At 41.1% G+C, this 20,297-nt stretch overlaps 1 protein-coding gene across 2 annotated transcripts in view; it reads right to left on the reverse strand.

The window, feature by feature from the left end:
* The window catches only part of ADAMTS20 (ADAM metallopeptidase with thrombospondin type 1 motif 20), a 149,097-nt gene that overhangs the window by 64,561 nt on the left and 64,239 nt on the right, over window positions 1-20,297 (reverse strand). For both annotated transcript variants that reach the window (XM_060244939.1, XM_060244938.1), the window contains 11 exons: window positions 19,301-19,405; window positions 17,728-17,873; window positions 13,023-13,204; window positions 12,791-12,927; window positions 11,832-11,949; window positions 6,050-6,145; window positions 4,983-5,149; window positions 4,755-4,881; window positions 1,179-1,305; window positions 629-839; window positions 134-298 (listed from right to left, as the gene is read on the reverse strand). In XM_060244939.1, coding sequence (XP_060100922.1) covers window positions 134-298; window positions 629-839; window positions 1,179-1,305; window positions 4,755-4,881; window positions 4,983-5,149; window positions 6,050-6,145; window positions 11,832-11,949; window positions 12,791-12,927; window positions 13,023-13,204; window positions 17,728-17,873; window positions 19,301-19,405 — 1,581 coding nt within the window. The remainder of the gene's footprint in view (window positions 1-133; window positions 299-628; window positions 840-1,178; window positions 1,306-4,754; window positions 4,882-4,982; window positions 5,150-6,049; window positions 6,146-11,831; window positions 11,950-12,790; window positions 12,928-13,022; window positions 13,205-17,727; window positions 17,874-19,300; window positions 19,406-20,297) is intronic.

The following is a 20,297-nucleotide window of genomic DNA, read 5'->3' on the forward strand; positions in this document are numbered from 1 at the left end:
AATATGTGTAAAAGAACTTTCAACCCCCTTGACAACCTTGCATTGTCTCAATTCCCAGCAGCTGCACAGTATGCCTCACTCTTGTTGGACAAGATCTAAAAAGAAAGAAGAACAATAAATGTGTACGTGTTACCTCACTCCAATCACTAGCAATCCAGCGGGGACACAAAAACTCATTGCACCCCTGAGTGACCATCTTTGGAAATTCATTGCACTCTCTATCTGCAAGACGATGACCAAAGTTGTTCATACAGAAAGATTCTCTGGTTCTTGTACCTTGCCCACAACTCCTAGAACACTGGGGGGGGGGGGCGGGTTGGGAGGAGGCATTAAAAAAGCAAAAAATTACCCTCATAAGAATAAATTAAAATGCACCTAGTATTTATACTGAAAAGCACATATTAAATCAATTTCATCAATATATCTACACATATTGCTGGTTGAGATAAATTTAGCATTGTGTTCTCCAGCTGCATGTTGATCTCAATACTTAAAAAAAAATTATTATCCTTGCAATACATTATGTAGAAATGAAGCCTTCTGTTGCTTATTAGCAAATAAACAAAGAGCCCGCTACATAGTTTAATGTAAAACCCAACTGTAAATGTACAAGATTCTAAATTTGTACCTCTGACCATCCCGAGTAATGCCAGCTTATTAGAAGACAGTCTCCATGACAGGGTTCTCGGACTGGTGGTTTCTCCTGATCAGCACAGTATTTATCATCCACTGGAACACTCAGTCTCTTTGAAACAGAGTACTTCATACAGTGGACGTCTAAAGACCGAAACCCTGGACCGCACTGAGTTGAGCACTCACTTTTGCCAATGTTATGCCACCTAAAAGCATAAATTCATATATAAAATTAAATATGTTTAAATATATATAGGTAACCTAAATTAATTATTAAGGTATTCAAATAGTATGAGAATCAGTAAAAGAAAAAAAAGAAAAATGAATATTTGTTACTTTCCAATGACACAGTTCAAGAAGCACCTTAGTCCTACTTAAGTGGTACGTGCAAATACAACAAATTAACCCAACTTGTAGCTCATAAATTACTCTGACTTTGTAATTTTAAATATTTACATAAAAGAATTTCTAATTTGTGCATACAACTTTATAAAGATATCAAATCAAGAAAGAGTATTTAAAATAAATACTGTTGTGTGCTTTACCTTAATTCACAATCCATGTTACATGGCTCTATAACTGTTTTGGGCAGTGTAATGTGTTCACATCTTTGGTTAGACACTTTCAAATGATCAGTCTTCCTTATGCATGTAATCTTTCTTCTTCGAGAACCTTGAACAGGATAATTAGAAATGGTTTAACGAGACATTTAGAAAAACAGATAGTTTAGGAAAGCAGGAGATGTTATTTTGCTTTTGTTTAAAAACTACGCAAAATCAGAAATTAATTTTTCAGGAGGATATTAACTTTCTTCCGCGGCTTCCTTGTTTTGCTCATAATGGCAAAGGCTGACATTGCCAGAGCTGGAGAAGGAAAGTCTGTCATATTGCTGTGAGCCAAATTTGAAAAATTTGTCTGGCTAACCCATGGATCTGTTAATGGAATCATCTGAGTAAACACGTGTTGGAAGTGCCAGTTTGCTAAGACCTCACATTCACTATATGTATTTTCCAGCATGCTGAATATTTGTATAATTTGTTCCACTCTCAATGTAAAATATAACAACATTTTGTAGAAAAGAGATTTCCCCTTCCATTTTAAACTGCTCTAGAAACATCACTGTGTTATCATTGGGCAATATTCTACCACACTGTATGCAAAAGGTGTAGTTTTCCTGCACTGTTCTGTATTACTGCAGTTTTTTCTGATCCCCTGAAAGAGTGGTCCGAGAGTAATGTGATTCATGCAGAAGAGCAGCTGGAAAGAGGAAGAATGAGGAGATGAAATTGCTCTTCCTTCCTTGACATACATAGCCAAAGGGGGAGGAATCAGTTTCATTCACTTGACCCTCATTCCAGCCCTTTGAACCTAACTGCTGTTTCTCTGCACAAATTCTGTGACTCTAGAAATTATCTTTTCAGGGGTTGGAAAGAGTTGCAAGGCAAGTACAGCAAGATGCGAAACCTCCATATGCCTTCTACATAGATAGTAGGATACACCCATTATTTTGCAGATTATCAAAGATTTCAGGTTTTCACGGCTGGTAACATCATTAGGGTTTGTAGAATCTTTCGGGCTCAAGTGCCGTGTTCTACTGGAGAAAGTTTTTCTTCCAGACGTTTCGTTCTCAGCTGCGGAGAACATCCTCAGTGGCGTTGCAGCCGGAGCAGGCGCTCTGACCTTCTTGGCTCTGACTTTCTTGGCTTCTCAATGCACAGCAGCCAAGAAGGTCAGAGCGCCTGCTCCGGCTGCAACGCCACTGAGGATGTTCTCCGCAGCCGAGAACGAAACATCTGGAAGAAAAACTTTCTCCAGTAGAACACGGCACTTGAGCCCAAAAGATTCTACAAACCCTAATTTTGTAGATTGTTTTTAACATTGTAGATGAGGGGAAATAATGAATAGAATTCCCTTATAAGACAACAAGGGTTCAAAGATCTATATCAGGAGTGTCAAACATGCAGCCCATGGAACTAATCCATCCCCTGCAGGGCTGTTATCTAGCCCACAAGCAACTGGCTGTTTCCTGCTTCCTTCTCTGAGCCCCTACTGCTGCTGCATTGCCAAGCCTCTCTGAGGGGGCAGGAAAAAGAGAGTGCATGTGTGTGTACCAGAGAAAAGCTCCCTCCGCTGTCTCCTGCTTCCTGCACTGGGCTGTTCTTTTCCAAGCCTCTCTGCTCTCCTTTGGGGAGAAAGTGAGGGGGAAAGGAAAAGAAGTGCATGTCTGCATACCAGAGAAAAGCTCTCTCCACTGGGGCTGCTGCTTCATTGCCAAGCCTGTCTTCCCTCGTTTGGGGAGGGAGGGAGGGAAGTGGAAGGAAAGAAACCTAAGAGCACAAGAAATGGGAATCACATGGCTCTTTTATGACCAACAAGTTTTATTCCAGGCATGAGCTTTCCTGGGCATACACACTTCTTAAGACAGAGAAGTGGGGAGAAGGAGATTCTTCTGAGAAGCCCTGCTTGTGCTCTCTCTCTCTCTCACTCTCTCTCTTTCACACACATACACACTCTAAACAGGAATCGGAGCAGGAAATAAATGCATCTGGGATAAGGGGAATAAAAGGGAAATTATTTTGTTTTATTCTAATTTTTTTAAGATTAGCTTTCTATGTGCCTATCTGGGATTTTATTTTCTTTCAAAAAAGGTGCTGATTAGGAATTACAACACTTGGATTGGATTCCATGGTTTAATTACTGGAAGCAGAAGACTATGTATTTAAAAATACATTATGTCTCCATATATTCCAGTTGAACACCACACTGGCTGCCTTTCTTCACATTAACAGCCCCCCCTTGCATTTTAAACTTTATTATCATCACTAGCAGTTAGTGGATTATTTATTTCACATTATTTCACTTGGAGAGATTCCCTTTTCCAATTCTAACAGATAAAAATAATAAAAGAAACCTAACAGCACAGCTTCCTTGCAATCTTTATAAGTGGAAGGGAGCCAGTAGCACCTTAATGAGTTCTTCACAACAATTAGAATGCCCAATAGCACCTTAATGAGTAACAAAAATGGTGGCAGAGCATGAGCTTTCAGGAGTCACTGCTCACTTCTGATACAGCTAGAACATGAGTACATCTGTCCTTATAACTTGGAGAGTGAAGTGATTTCAGATGCCTAGGTCTCAATTCAGCCCAAGAAGATGCATTGAGCTTCATTATCAGTTGTAATTCATCAGTCTATCTCCCTCTGAAACTCCTTTGTAAGAGATCTGTTACTCTTAGATCAGCAACTGAATGTCTTGGAAAGTTAAAAGTCCCCCAACTGGTTTTTGAATGTTATGGTTTCTTGTAGCTGTAGAAAGAGTAACAGCCCAGTAGAATCTTGGTGACTAACAAAATGTGTGGCCGGGTATGAGCTTTCATGAGTTACTGCTCACTTCAGACTTATGTCCATTTATTCTTTTTATATTCTTGGACCAAACTGAGATCTAGGTTTCCTGTCTCATTACCAATGACAATATTTCTACACCTACTATCCCTCTGCATATCACACCTAATCCAATCAAGCCTATTGCCATTCAGCATCTGAAATCATCTTTACAAAGTTTATATCTCCGGTACCTCGAGTTACATTTTATGGCACACATGGTCTGCCCAACAATGTGACATTTATGTCAGATATAGTCCTTGTAACAAATGAGTTCGACACTGCTGGATATAGTTCAGCATACTGATTCATGCAGTAGCTCACAAGATGTCATGGAGGCCAAAGCCTCTCCTTTGTTATTGCTTCCTGCTATGGTTAGAGCATCAGACTACGATCAAGAAGACCCAAGTCTGAAGCATCCCTCTGCCATGGAATCTTACTAGGAGACTTTGGGCTAGTCACACACTCTCTGACTAAACAAGATAAAATGGAGGAGAGAATAACCACGAAGCCGCTATGGGTCCCCACTGAACAGAAAGGTGTGGTATAAATGAAGTAAAAATAAAGTCTTCAACTTTTACAAATAATTATATTGAAAATTATGTCAGATTTCAAATTCCAATCCCCATGAAACTTTGTCTCATGAATACATTTACTGCTACATTCAAAATACAACAATCTGAGAAACAGTGTGACTACTGTAATATCTTAACTATCACTTCAACAAGAAATTCTGGATACCTTGGCACATTTTGCTACAGTCTTTCCAAAGCCCATATGAATTCCATGTAAACAGATCATTCTCTTCTACAGGAATACTGAATGAATAGCGAACATCAGGGTTGTACAAATTCCCAACACACAAAACCTAAAAATGATAATAAAAACTTGTTTTCAATTATATTCTTTTACTTTTGGTGCATTAATAAAGTCAAAAATTTACCATCCACTAAAGCATTAAAGATTCACCTGCAAGAGAATGTCCTCTTCAAGCTTCCCTGTGGTGTTTACTTGCTCTATGGTGCTGTTTGAACCACTGTACTCAAAATTAACTCCAAACATAGCGATTTCCTTTTTAGACAGGCTTACCACAAAATTTCCATTCAGAAAAAAATTTCCTTGAGTATTGGATAAAGCTATTGGAATGTTAATAGAGACAGTATCAGTGCATTATTTGTTCATATTTCAGCACAAACTCTTCATCATACATAATTAGAAATTTCCATACAGAGCTCTTAAATATAAAAAATGATGCTGTTCAAAATAAGACTTCCATCATGATGTGTACATTGTCCATTATCCATTCTTTAACTTCTCAGTGCTGACACACAATAAAAATAGCAGTAGCATATAAACATTACTTGCTGAGGAACAGGCAGAAACTCACATAGGATGGTCATGATAGCACCGAAGAAGGTATATGTGTCTGCAGGATATTTGAGTAGCGCAGGTAACTAAATCAAATATCAATTCACCTGGAGAAAAATCATCGGAAGCCCACTGGGACAAACTGGAACAGTTACCAGCCACAGAACCAGCTGAGCAAATGTCAATGAAGACTGGTAAGTGATTGGCTTTAATACTCTGTTCTGCCAGTAATCATTACAGAATGCAGCTAAGATGCATTTAAAAAAATTGTTGGGTAGGACCCAATACAAAATGTCCAAGAGATTTCCATCAGCAAAGTAGGGCCTCCCCACTCCCCCCCCACTCCCACAAATGCTCCTCAAAGTGCCCCTGGGGACATCAGACACAGCCCCAGAACATAATGAGGGGGAAACTAGGGATTTGACATGGAAGGGAAAAACTGGGGGAAATGGCCCTCTTCCATCAACAGAAACTTCTGCTTGATCCAAACTATTTTATTTGGTAATTAAGTACGATTTTTATACAGATCTAAAATCTGTAGTAGAACAAGGATTTTCAAATAATAATATTGAGAAACTTCATATGCATCCAAAGAAGCTTCAGAGAAGCTAGGTTTCAGATATATAGAAGAAAAATACAGCCATCAGCTCATTATGTGAAATGCTCACCAAGATAGTTGTCATCTTCTGGGTTCCCTGAATAGCTGTGCTGCTGTATTACAAGGTTTGTTGCTCCTATGGGTATTTTTACTATGATGTTGTAGCCTGGAATAAAATTAAATATAAAATCAATCCTTTACAGACCAAGAATATTAACATTTGCTGAACCTGAGAAATTAATTCTGTTGTTTCTGTCCCTGTTCTTCACAACAATTAAAGGGCTACTGCTAGATAACTTCATTAGAGGACAAAGAAAACTTATTTATTATATATAACTAGTAATAAGGCCCGTTGTGAAGAAAATACAATGGGCTCTAGAAAAAGGCTCTGATTGAATGCCCCCCACCCTTGCTGTCTTCCACCCACCCAAGTGAAGGCATGCACATCCCCCCCCCCCCGACACCTGAAGGGGAGCTGATGTCTGTCACCTGGAGAGCAGTTGTAATTCTGAATGATCTCCATCCCTCACCTGGAGATTGGCAACAGTGGTTCCTTAGGAGGAAATGGCATTGTAACTGTCTGAAGTCTCATCCCTCCTCAAACCTCACCCCTTAAATCTCCAGGAATTTGCTAACCTGGAGTTGGCAACCGTATCTCCTCTTTATCTGTCCCTCTTTCAGATTTCCATTACCTCCCCCCTCCCTGCAGCTTCTACATAGGAAAAGGACAATCCTTCTTCACATTGGTGGGGGGGGGGGGAGACCAAAGCACCTTACATCATTCTCTCTCCACTTTGATCTGCACAATCTTGTAAATTAGGTTAGGCTGAAAGCCTGTAACTGGTCCAAAATCACCCAGTCAGCTTCCACAGCAAAAATCTGGGTCTGGCAGATCCCACTCTGAAGCGCCCCCCCCCAACTTTGGCTCTCACTCACCCCCGTCCTCACCCTTGCTGTCTTCCCACCCACCCTGCAGCTGAAACAGACACTGGCTTTCCATCACCCCCCACCCCCGGATATGTGTGTTTGTATGTGTGTCCAAAATGCCGAGAAGGAAGAATAATGGGGTGTGTGGTGTGCAGGGGGAGCATGACAATGGTCACACAGACACTGAAGCACATCATTCCTTTTGTTTGTAGTGCATTGTTGCCACTTTTTCCTGTCATATCCAGCCTGTCTGAGGTCCCACCCTTTCTCAAACTCACCCTCTCCAGGCCCCACCCACCAAATCTCCAGGAATTTTCCAGTATGGAGTTGGCAATTGCTAATTCACATTGGCTGTCATAGAGGGACTGCTGCTGAACACGAGCAAGCAGCTGGGCCTAGTTAAGTCATGCCAGCTGGGTGGCATCAAGTCAGCCAGAGGGTGCTGCCAGGTCTAGGGTAACCAACATCCAGATGGAGCCTGAAGATCTCCTGGGATCAGAACTGAATTCCAGACAACAGATTTCTCTCCCCATCCTGGAAGAAATAACTGTGGACTGTATGCTAGTCTATTTGCCTGAGGCCTCGCCCTTTACTGAGAAATACAGCCTGGTTTGCCTAGCAACAGCCTCTGGCTAGCACTTCCAGAGGGACATAAGCAAGGCCTTGCCTCCCTGGCTATTTGTGTGGCCTTTGGAGGCTGTGTGTGCTGATAGTCCTTTTGGAAGGCCACAGTAGTTCTGCAGTCCTTTCTAAGGCTAGTTAACAGAGAGGACAGAGAAAAGAGTTGGCTGTCGCTGAGGTAAGACTGTTAAAATCCCTAGGCCTGAGTAGGCGGGGGCCAAGGAACATCTCTCACAGTTTACTGTTTGCTTTGCAGCAGCGTTGTTTATGTATGTGTGTGTGTTTGTGGGGGCGGGGGGGAGACAGACTGTCCCAGACTTCTTACAGCAGGCCCTGAGGAGAGGCATTAGGAATCAGTAAGACTCCAGGAGAATCTCTCAGCAGAGAACTGTCTCACTCATAGGTCAGTGGCCTTTTGATGAGGTCCTGGCCTAACAGGGCCAGCAGTAGGTGGGCCACAGCAAGGCTACCCAATTGCAGGGGGGGAGTGGTGACAGACAGCGTTCAAGGTTACTCCTGTGGTAGCCACAACTTCCAATAAAAATTGAGGATCGAGCCAACACATTCAGCTTTTATATCTACGATAGCTTTATTTTACTTCTAAGGAGAAGCTGGCCAGTAGTTTATTGTACACCAAATGTTATTCATATATTTACTTAAGTCATCCACCTTTCTTGTTGACAATTATAAAACAATGCAATGAAGACCAGTATAATGCATATAATAAACAGTGCAATATAGGGGATAGATAGAAAGAAAAATTATCTGCCTGAATTTTTCACACACATTTATAACAGTGCCCTTCTGGACAGTTCTGTATTACACAATCAGTATGAAAACAAAATGATGTATTAAATGACCATACATACACTTGTGAAGGAATGCAGGATCCACTGTGGGCTGCATACATTTAATAAGGCTGTGTAATGCCCTGTCTCTTTGAATCATGTGCCACTGGACACAGCTGCCATTATCTGGAGAGGATCAACAGCTTGTAGGCCTGATTATTCCAGAACAGACCTTAAATTTCAGTAGCCAGACTCTCTCTTCTCATACAAAGAGAGACAATCCTTGTCTCCAGCAAGCCAGCTACCACACACATAACCTTTGCTATAAGTTAAAAAGCATGGGTTGATAGAAGTGAACCATAGCAAAAGTTTATTCTAAGCACACATGAGGGCAATGAGGGAAGAGAAACTCAAATTAAATTATAGTTTTTATACTTAATTCCATCCAAACATAAAAGGTTTACCAGTCTTCCACACTTTCTTCGTAAGAAGGCAAGTCATTCAAAATTTAGAGCATAGGCTGTCTTTGACTAATTAGAAAATGCAGAGCTGCTCCCTCCAAAAAGTCAACACCAATGAACATCCTAAATATCACACAGGTTTTTTACATGCATTTCAGGTGCATGCCAGCTTAAAAGCAGGATGCAGAAACTATGGGTGGATACCAAATATCTCCCAGGTGGTGTGTTGGAATGCTTGGACCATTCTGGATGGATGGATGTCATCATCATTCTACTCTGAAGGCAGAGATACTTGGACCTAGGTGTAAAATTCTTAGTGCTCACTGGCACCTCTCTAAGCTAGTAAAATGTAGTTTTGATCAGCTAAGATCCAAATATCCGTTCTTACAGCAACACAGCAAAGGAGGCATTGACTAGAATAATCATTTACAGATTTCCCTAGCAATAGATTACATTATGCAGTTCCAAGCCATCATTTGGCACTCATTTTATCTCACAACATTTGGGGAAGCAGCCAAAATGGCAATTTAAATAGTCACTAATTTTCTATGCTCTGCCAATTGCTTTGCTTTTGAACAAAAAAAATTATTTCTACAACCCACTGAAGGCATGGATGAGGAGTTTAATTCTCATTCAGAGATTCAAATTCAGAGATTATTTTAAATTAAATTAATTATTCCTAAAAGTAATTTAATTAATTTGAACTATTTAATTACTAATTATTAATTAATTCAGATTGTTCTCTGGATTAATCCAAGTACAAAGACTATGTCAAATAAATATTTAAAATAATTTTGGAATTGTTCCATTTACTTTTGGAAAAATGTTGCCTGCACAAAGAAAAATTCAAACAAAACTCAGATAATTTGTTTTATATTTTACAGCTTGTCGCACACACCTAACTTGCATGCATCTTATTTTTAGACCATGTCTACTAGGGGTGTGCATTTTTAAAAAATTAAGTATTTTTCAGTTTGGGTCTATTGGGTCCCTACAAAGCTCAGCATTTCTGAAAAATCCCAAATCCCAACACTGGGATCTAGATCCAGGATTTTTTGGAAAATCTGAATTGGGAGGAGGGGGGGTCAATAGACTGAAGAAGAAAAATTCCAGATTTTTTTAAAAAGCCAGCCCGATCGTGGGGCTGGCTTGGCTTTTCCTGCAGCCTGGTTTAAACTGCACTGCAGGAGAAGCCAGCTCCAGGATCATAGAATCATAGAGTTGGAAGGGACTTCCAGGGTCATCTAGTCCAACCCCCGGAACAAGGCAGGAAACTCACAAACACCTCCCCCTAAATTCACAGGATCTTCATGTTGCAGGGAGATCACTCCCCCTGGACATGCAAATTCTAGTTGGGATAGCTTCTCCTGCAGCGCAGTTTAAACTGCACTGTAGAAAGAGCCAGACCCAGGATCAGGCCCATGGCTACAGGGGGCCCGGGGGGCAAAGCTGCTCTATGTAAACCCACCTCCCCTCTGTAGGGCCGGTCCATTCCCAGGCTATTTCTCCCCACCCCCACACATGAGAGAGAGTAAAAGAGAGAGCAACAGTGAGAGAGAGCGTGTAAGAGCAAAAGGAAGCAGCAACAGCAAAAGCAACAGAGAGAGAGAGCAGGGGAGAGAAAAAGTGACAGTAAGTGAGAGAACATGAGAGTGACAGCAAGAGCAACAGAGAGAGAGAGAGTGAGACAGTGAATGAGAGAGAAAGCGCAAGAGGAGAGAGCGATAGCAAAAGCGAATGAGAGAGCAGGAGAGAAAGAGACACCAACAGAGAGAGAACAAGTGAGAGCACAATAGAGAGTGACAGCAAGAATGACAGAGAGCACGAGAGAGAGAGAGAGCAAATGCGAGAGAGAGAGCATGAGAGAGCAACAGCGCCAGAGAAAGCGCAAGAGGAGAGAGGGACAGCAAGAGAGAGAGAGAGCAGGAGAAAGCACAGGAGAGAGAACAGGAGACAGCAGCCAAGCCCCACAGCCCCCCCACCCAAAATTTTATCCCCTGCCCCCTCCATCCTAAAATTTCTGGCTGCAGGGCTGCCCAGGATCTGTGTGCTTTGGGAGATCACTTTCTGAGGCACACAGATCCTGTCTGGGATGGCTTCTCCTGCAGCGCACTTTAAACCAGGCTGCACAAGAAGCCAAGCCCCAGCCAAGCTGGCGGGAACAGTCTGCTCCCCCCAGTACAGTCAGTCCTGATCCTCAGGCTGTCATCAGCAATTCCTTTAAACTTTAAAAGGACTGCAATAGAAGCCTGACAGCTGAGAGGTGAGAGCAATCTGTTCCTGACTATCTTCTGTTTTTGGCTATACCAGTAATCCCCAAATATATCCAGAATGTTGGGGGAATTTTTTTTTTCAATTTTCACAAGAAAACCTGGATACATTCGGGATGCCAAAATATATCTCAAAAATATTAATAAGGATTTTTTTAAAGTATATTTTCAGATTGGGTAGACATGAATGCACATCCCTAATGCCTATTTGCTCATACAGTACAAGCAATATGTTCCTTTCTTATATGACCCTCTGGATTAATCCATCTCAAATTACAGTGAAACACAGAGTAAAACACACACACAAATTGGCCTCTCCTTGCTTGGTTCCATCTTGCATTGTTCTTCTTGTCTGCCCATCTCCCTCAGTATTAGTTACTATCTACTATACATATATGTGGCATTCATCCAGAAGTAGAGGTATCAAGTGGTGCCACTGATCGCTATGTTACTGTTATAACTGACTGATGTTTACATTTGGGTTTTAATTATTGTTTATATTTATATTTTAACTAAAGTATAGTATTGTTTCATTCTATTATTGTAACCTGCCCTGAGCTTGCTATGCGGTTGGGATGGGGAAGCTAAGAAAGAAAGAAAGAAAGAAAGGAAGGAAGGAAGGAAGGAAGGAAGGAAGGAAGGAAGGAAGAAAGAAAGAAAGAAAGAAAGAAAGAAAGAAAGAAAGAAAGAAAGAAAGAAAGAAAGAAAGAAAGAAAGAAAGAAAGAAAGAAAGAAAGAAAGAAAGAAAGAAAGAAAGAAAGAAAGAAAGAAAGAAAGAAACTTACCATAATGAGCACTGTTGAAAGTGCCTGAAAGAGTCCTACATGATGAATTATCACCACCACAAATTCCGCACTTATCTCTTCTGACCTTAGAGTTTAAAACACGATCACAGCCAGCTTGCTAAAAGGAAATGTTAATATCAGTTTATATGCATACACATTTCTTGCCTTTCTTTCAGTGTACCTTCCCCAAATCATAAAACCAACTTCTTCCTTTTAAAAGGCTCACATATGTCTTTTCCCAAACCTCATGCAGGTATTCCTTCTTCCCTTCTTAATTTGGAGATGACTAAGGTTAGCGTTTAAGTATGGCTGTTTACAGAAAATATCAAGAAAATCCAGTTGCATCTTTAAAACTAATGTTTATAGTTCATGTAACATTTGCAATTGATGCTTCGGTAACCATAGTTATCCCCAACAGCAGTCTGCAACTCTGCTTCTGACCATAGTTTCAAACTATTGTTCTAACTCTCTACAACAGAAACATTGTCCAAAGACAGTGCTAACAGCAGCTAACAGCTGTAACCAAAATGAATGATCAGGAATGATCAAACAGAAGGAGAAATACTAAAACATGCTCAATTATCCAACTGTTTGGTGAGGTAGTGATACCATGGGATACCAGCAGAGGTTCTGAGCAGGGGTTTTGTAGAAATAGGTGGTGGAGCTCATCCAGGGATTGTTATTCAATGGGCAAGGAGGTGAAACTCTCAGAAAGCTTCAGGAGCTCTGCTCCTGTGAGCTCCCACTGAATATGAGGCCTGCTTCTGAGCACTTGGCAATCATGAGATAATTTTAGTCATCACATGAACAACAAAGTTATCAGAATACATTCAGTATACATTATCAGAATACATTCTAAGCTGAACTTAATCAATACTTGCATTTCTTCAACAATCTGTTCAGACAACAGGTTTTCAGTCTTTGTGTTATTTTACATAAAATCACCATAATTAACTTACCCTGCATAAACCCTGAACACATATATCATAAGTATCTGTTCCACAGGGAGTACCATCAACAACTCTGTCTTTCAGCTGATAGTAGGATGTTGTGCCAGAAACACGGCAAAATAACTTACAGCGATCTTTCATAGAAACTGTTGGGGGAAGAGGAATCCAAGCATGTCTTTATCCTTGTGAAGCTTTATGCAAATGAATACTTAATTAAGAAAGTAAGGTCCTAATTACTTACTGCCACTATGTTTTGGAAGCCAGCGAACAGCAGTTGTTAGTCCATTGATGTTGAAATGTTTACCATCAAACTCAGAACACTGCTGCTCTCGAAAATTTTGTTTCCCTTTTGGACATGACTCAGTACTACATGATCGAAATTTCATTCTGCGACCAACACAATATTTTCCTCCACGTTTCGGCCTAATTAAAATTTCATTTTAAAATGTTAAGAACATATATTTCTATGAAAACCAAAGCTTTCAAAGCTCAATAGTAGGTTGTAAACCAGGATTCAGTTCCATTGACGACGGAATCCTCTTCAGGTGCAAAGTATCTTACATAGGCCCAGTGCTTTTTTTGAGCAGGAATGCACAGGAACACAGTTCCAGCTAGGGTTGCCAAGTCCAATTTAAGAAATATCTGGGGACTTTTGGGGTGGAGCCAAGATCAAGGCTGTGACAAGCATAATTGAAGTCCAAAGGAAGTTCTGGCCATCACATTTAAAGGGACGGCACACCTTTTCAATGCCTTGCTTCCATAGGAAATAATGAAGGATAGGGGCACCTTATTTGGGGGCTCATAGAATTGAACCCCCAGGTCCAATCGTTTTGAAACTTGGGGGATATTTTGGGGAGGGGCACTAGATGCTGCACAGCCCCCCCAGGGCCCCAGATACCCACGGATCTATTCTCCATGATTTTCTATGAGAATAAATCTCCACAGGGAATAACAGAGTTCCCAGCAGACATTTCCCTCCCCTCCCCCCGCTTTCTGACGACCCTGAAGCAGGGGGAGGGCCTCCAAACCGGGGGATCCCCTGCCCCCACCTGGGGATTGGCAACCCTAGTTTCAGCTGGCTTGGCATCAGGTGGTGCAGCCTAATGTGCAAATGACTTCCTGCTGTGCTTTTTCTACAAAAAAAAAAGCCCTGCATAGGCCCAAGAAATTTTTCCAAGGAAAATCTATAGTTAGGGTTTATAGAATCTTTCGGGATCAAGTGCCGTGTTCTACTGGAGAAAGTTTTCCTTCCAGACGTTTCGTTCTCAGCTGCGGAGAACATCCTCAGTGGCGTTGCAGCCGGAGCAGGCGCTCAGACCTTCTTGGCTGCTGTGCATTGAGTGGGGCCAGGGCTGCTGGAGAGCTGCTATTTGTAGGCTGGAGGGGGTGTGATGAAAGGGCAATTGTTTTGTGGATGTGCCCATTGTTTGGTGGGGCTTCCTGGAAGGGTAGTGATAAGGAAACTGGCTGTTGAATGTGACCATTGTTCTGTGTTAATTGCTGGGAAGGTTGGAAGGGGTTGGAAGGAAGATGGTTGTTGACTGTGCTGATTGTTCTGTGGAATTTGCTGGTTGTTCTGAGACTTTCTGCAATTTATAGTCTGTAGGGTGTTTTGCAGAGCTGGGTACCAAGATTGGTGGATGAAAATGCCTTCTTCCTTTCTGTTAAAATTGTGCTGGTGTTTGTAAATCTCAATAGCTTCTCTGTTCAGGCGAGTATGATAATGTGAGACCGTAGAAAGGACTTCAGTTCTTTCAAAGTGGATGACGTGGTCTCCTCCTTGAAGTGCATGTTCAGCTACAGCTGATTTTTCTGGCTGAAACAAGCGACAGTGTCTCTTGTGTTCAGTGAGACGGGTGTTGATACTGCGTTGGGTAGTGCCAATGTAGACTGCACCACAGGAGCAGGGTATTTTGTAGACTCCAGGGGTTGAAAGTGGATCTCTCATATCTTTGGCCGAGCGCAGCATGTGGCAGATCTGTTGTGTGGGCTTGAAGACTGTGTCAACATTATGGCGTTTGAGAATTTTGCCAATGCCGTCGGTGACAGATTTTATGTAGGGCAGGAAGGCTGTACCCACATTTGTGTGTGGCTCGGGATTTGGTGTGGATGGTCTCCTGGGATGGAGGGCTCTACTAATTTCTTGTTGGGAGTATCCATTGGCCTGCAGTGACTGTTTGAGGTGGTGTAGTTCCTGTTGGAGTTGGCTTGGTTCACAGATGTGTGATGCACGGTGAATGAGGGTTTTTACAACTGTACGTTTTTGGCGAGGATGATGATTGGAATTCTTATTTAGATAGCGATCGGTGTGTGTGGGTTTCCTGAATACAATGTGGCTGAGTTTTCCGTCATCTTTCCTGGTAATGAGAACGTCAAGAAAGGCAAGTTGACCATTGTTTTCTTTCTCCACGGTGAACTGGATACAAGGATGGACTGAATTCAGATGAAGAAGAAAGTTATTCAAAGCAGCCTCTCCATGACTCCAGATGGCAAAAACATCATCCACATATCGGAGCCAGCAACGTGGTTTTAGGAGGGCAGATCTTAGTGCTGTATCTTCGAAGGTTTCCATGTAAAAGTTAGCGATGACAGGGCTAACGGGGCTTCCCATGGCAACTCCATCAAACTGTTCATAAAAGTTATTGTTCCATTGGAAGTAGGTAGTGGTGAGCACATGGTGGAATAGGGCAGTGATGTCATCAGGAAAGATGCGTTGTAGTTGAACAAGGGTTTCTTTGACAGGAACCATGGTGAACAATGAGACGACATCGAAGCTTACTAAAAGATCGCTTGGTTGGTTTTTTAGGGGTTTGATTTTTTCCAAAAAATGTGATGAGTCCCTAATGTAAGAGGTGGTGTTGCCCACACGGGGTTGAAGAAGGCCGGTCAAGTGTTTGGCTATGGCGTAGGTAGGTGAGCCGATGGCGTTGACTATCGGTCGAAGAGGAACATTGGGTTTGTGGATCTTAGGTAGGCCATACAGTCTGGGGGACAGAGCTTCAGACTTTCTGAGCAGGCGTTGATCCTCAATCGGTATTGAAGAGCCTTTGATGAACAGATTTGTTTTCTGAAGTATTCTTGTGGTGGGATCGCGGCGAAGTTTCCTGTATGTATCTGGCTTGAGAAGGTCCTGAATTTTATTATGGTAGTCTTCTGTATTGAGAATAACTGTGGCGTTTCCCTTATCCGCTGCAAGAACCAGTATGTCCTTGTCAGTGTTGAGGGTTTTTAGAGCTGATCTTTCTGCATGGGTGAGGTTGCTTTTTGAAGGTTTAGCGTGTTGTAAGATTCTTGATGATGTTCTCCGCAGCTGATGTTCTCCGCAGCTGAGAACGAAACGTCTGGAAGGAAAACTTTCTCCAGTAGAACACGGCACTTGATCCCGAAAGATTCTACAAACCCTAATGATGTTACCAGCCGTGAAAACCTGAATTCTTTGATAAAATCTATAGTTCTTTGATGGAATACACCTTGATAGCTAGCAGAGCATTCTATAAGCAATTAATGGAACAGAACCTTAGGATCTAACTCACTGTCTTGCTGAAGACAAATTCCATCAATGTAGTCCAAGAATACATTGTATTACATTGTCTTTTAAACCGCTACAAAGTGAATGGAGAGTAAGTGTAAAATTCCACCATTTCACAGCCATTTTTACAGTCCACATTATTCTAACTCTAATTGATAACCCTTATTCAGAAAAGCTAGCGTGTACAAAAACACATAATATATTGTAATATTCACAATGCACATATCATGTTTCATTTGTCCCGAAGCCATACAATTTTTGCAGCTGTAAAATTCAAGCAGCTCTTTAAGTATGGCCACAAGTCTAATGGCTCAAAAGCAATATCTATGTTTTAGTTGACAGATCAGCATCGAAAATATGCTCACATGTTTTTAAACATTCAAAAACAAACATCTATACCTGTGTGAATCAGAATAAGCAGAAGTGTAAAGCAGTCTTTCAATCATGAGGGATACCTTAGTTTCAATGTGTCAAACTCATTACAAGGGCCAGATCTGACATACATGTCATTTTGCCAGGCTGGGCCATGTGTGCCATTAGCTACCAGAGATTTTACCACTGACTGTGACCCATACCCCTCTTCAGCAGAGCTCAGAGCTGAACCAGTCCTCCTTGCCCTTTATGGTTGCCAACTCTGGGTTGGGCAACCACTGGAAACCTGGGAAGGGCCTGCATTTAGGGAAGGGAGGGACCTCAGTAGAGGCATAATACTTTAATATAGGCCTTTCCAGACCACATTTGGATTGGTTTTTCCCCAGCTGCTCATGGGGCAGATAAGAACCCTGGATGGTTCCATGCCCTAGGCCAGGGGTCCTCAAACTTTTTAAATAGGAGGCCAGTTCACTGTCCCTCAGACTGTTGGAGAGCCGGACTGCCGCTACTGTACAAGGCCGCGGGCCGTCAGTTCTCCGTCTTCTGTATCTCTCTCCCTTCCCCACACCACACACCCAGCCTGGGAACTCACCTCACCTCGGTATCACCTCACACTCTGTCTCCGCCGCCTCAGCCCAGTGCCGGAAGTGTGCGTTGCTAACGCGAGTTTAGGTCGAACGTCACTTCCAGTCTGATTTTGCCATAACCCGGTGGGCTGCATAAACGTCCTCAGCGGGCCGCATCTGGCCCGCGGGCCGTAGTTTGAGGACCCCTGCCCTAGGCCATATATTTGACATGTTTGCCTTAGTTGCTTCCAGCTTGACGGAGACTGAAATAAAGTCAGGCAGTTTTGTTATTCACCAGGGACACCTAACAGTTCTTTACAGGCAAGTAACTGGCCCGTAATCCTTAGATATATGTGAATGGAATGGTAAGGGGTCTGAAATTACCTGCTTTGCTGCTGAAGACAACTATTAATCATGCTTTCAAACACTGTAAATTAAATAAAAATTGCAGCTATTTCAAATAAAAAATAAACACATACTCAGGCCGATTACACAATCTGGTTGTACTTTTGATGCCACCTCCACACGTTCTGGTACATGAACTATATGGTCCCCAAGATCCCCATTCTCCATCTATAGGAGCCCTTTCAATTTCTTTGTTTATACAAATCCCACGCCGGCAATGCTGTTCAAGTGATAAACATAACAAAATTAAAATTAAAAAGATAATTCTGTGAGCACAAAATATGAGTGAGAAGAACATGATTTAGTGTTAACTAAGAAACTACCTGTTACGTCCTGGTTACTCAAGACCAGGTATGCAGTCAATATTAATGTATCTTGGGTTGAGCACATAGTAAAGGAGATGGAATTCTTAAAAATCATACCAGTTAATTTTCCTTGTAGTCTTCCCTTACTTGTTTCATTCAGCCATGTATCCATAATTCATACACATTTCTAATGATACTATAAAGAACATCTCTTATTTTGAAATTACCTTGCAGAGTTGGAGGGAGGAGGCCTCAGAGTTTATAAAGTTTTCTTACCTAACACACTTTGCTGCGTCTCATTATCACATCTCATTGTTCCCCAATATAACTAATGAATGACATTTCTTCTAAGTTTCTCAGGCTGACAACCACTAACCTCTGCCAGATACATCTGAGCCAAAACACATAATCAACTGAAAATACTAAACAGATGAAAATACTAAACAGATGTAAATGTAGCAAAAAAAAAAGACAAAGTAGAAGAGATTGGATTTACACATTGCCCTTCACTCAAAATCTCAGAACAGCTTACAACCTTCTTCTCTTCATTTTCTCACAACAGACACCATGTGAGGTAGGTGGGGCTGAGAGAGCTCTCAGAGAACTTCTCCTTAGAAAACAGCTCTGCAAGAACTGTGGCTGACCCAAGGTCACTCAGCAGGTACATGTTGAGAAGTGAGGAATCAAACCCATTTTCCCCAGATTAGAGTCTGCACACTGCTATCAGATCTAATTTGAGAAGAAGGGGGTTGAATCTATTTATTAAAATTGTTATACCTTACCTTTCTTCTTGGCTCAAAGCAGCTATGGCCTTCTGGACCTTTTGCAAGAAAGCAGATACCTTACCATTGAGCCATGATCCCTTTCTCAGATGCCTATACACAGCCTCAGTATGGTTTCACCCATTTTGATGGAAAGAGCTAACACAAGCATAGACTTTTATACATACATGGATGTACAGAGGTTTACTGAATAGAATGTGTATTATTTGCCTGAGGAAGTCCATATGAATCTATGGGTTCTCAGGTGTCTTTGGATAAGTTATGGAGATGCAGAAAGAAAATCATAGCTATACTTGCAAGCCTTTTGTTGCTATCAGTGTATCTTCTGTTGATTGCAGTATATTGATAATACAATGAGCAAGGAAAATATTAACATTCACCACAGGTTCACCACATATGGAATTGCACTAATATATGAATGTACAGAGACAACTTATAATAGAATGAGTCTTGTGAACAAGACAATTTCATACTAGAACACATGTTAATTGCTCATTACCCACTTCTTCACATTTCTTAATTATAGCAAAAACGTAGTAGATGTGAAACTGAAGCCTTACCATTCCACGACCACATTCTGTTCCATCAGCCAGTGGCATATGCTGTGTGCGGCAGCCCTTGTGAATACCTTCTGCACTTGTACACCATAAACGTTTGCACTGTTTCTACAAAACAAACAAGACTTCTTTGCTATATTTGTAAGCTTGATTCATGACCAATATATAGGTATAATTTGTTGTACTAAAACATTCTGTGAAAAATATAGGTTCAATTGTGAACAAGGATTAACAAAGGAGTAAGTCTTAAAAAGCCAGTATGTACTTAGGTTCAGAAAGCAGTTACTACAGGCTACATACATACATCAAGTATGTTGAACATCTGCATATTTAAATAGTAGTTTTTCCCAGTAAAATACTTGTAAATGGGAAGCAGAGAAGGATTGAGCTCCTTTTGAATAAAAAATGTCTAAAGCATACATGCACCATTCATTCATGATAACTACATGCATTTTGCACTTAGGTATTTGTTCACAAACTTTGTTCACAAACACTTAGAAATGCTTTTCTGGAAAATATTATATTTGCAGGTAACTTGTTCACTTGATTAGTAATATTTATACCATGCTTTATGAAATTCTTTCCTTTGCAGAGTTACAGCCTTCTTTAGATCAGTAAGATTATCTTATAGTTGTTGCTTCAGATTTTTGTTCTTTTATCTTTCCAAGTGGAAACCTAATTCCTTTATAAATTGAATTGGTGGACTCTGTTTTCTCTGCAAAATTTTGTTAAATTAAACTAAATTTCCAGCTATGGGTCATTATTTATGTACAGAATCTAATTGCAAGAGAAGAGTGCTCATGTGCCATAACACAAAATAATGGGGGTCATTTTATCAAGGATAGGAAAGTCAATAAGGAAAGAAAAAGTTTGAAAAAAAGTTTTCAAAAGGAAGAACCAGAGAGTGAAATTCTAATTTTATTCATTCTTTTTTTAAAAAAAATGCTTAAAAACATTGTGAATATTTCTTAATAATTTGAGCACAATTTTGAATTTTAAA

This window comes from Heteronotia binoei, chromosome 8 (assembly GCF_032191835.1).
Source record: "Heteronotia binoei isolate CCM8104 ecotype False Entrance Well chromosome 8, APGP_CSIRO_Hbin_v1, whole genome shotgun sequence".
NCBI classification, from domain to species: Eukaryota; Metazoa; Chordata; class Lepidosauria; order Squamata; family Gekkonidae; genus Heteronotia; species Heteronotia binoei.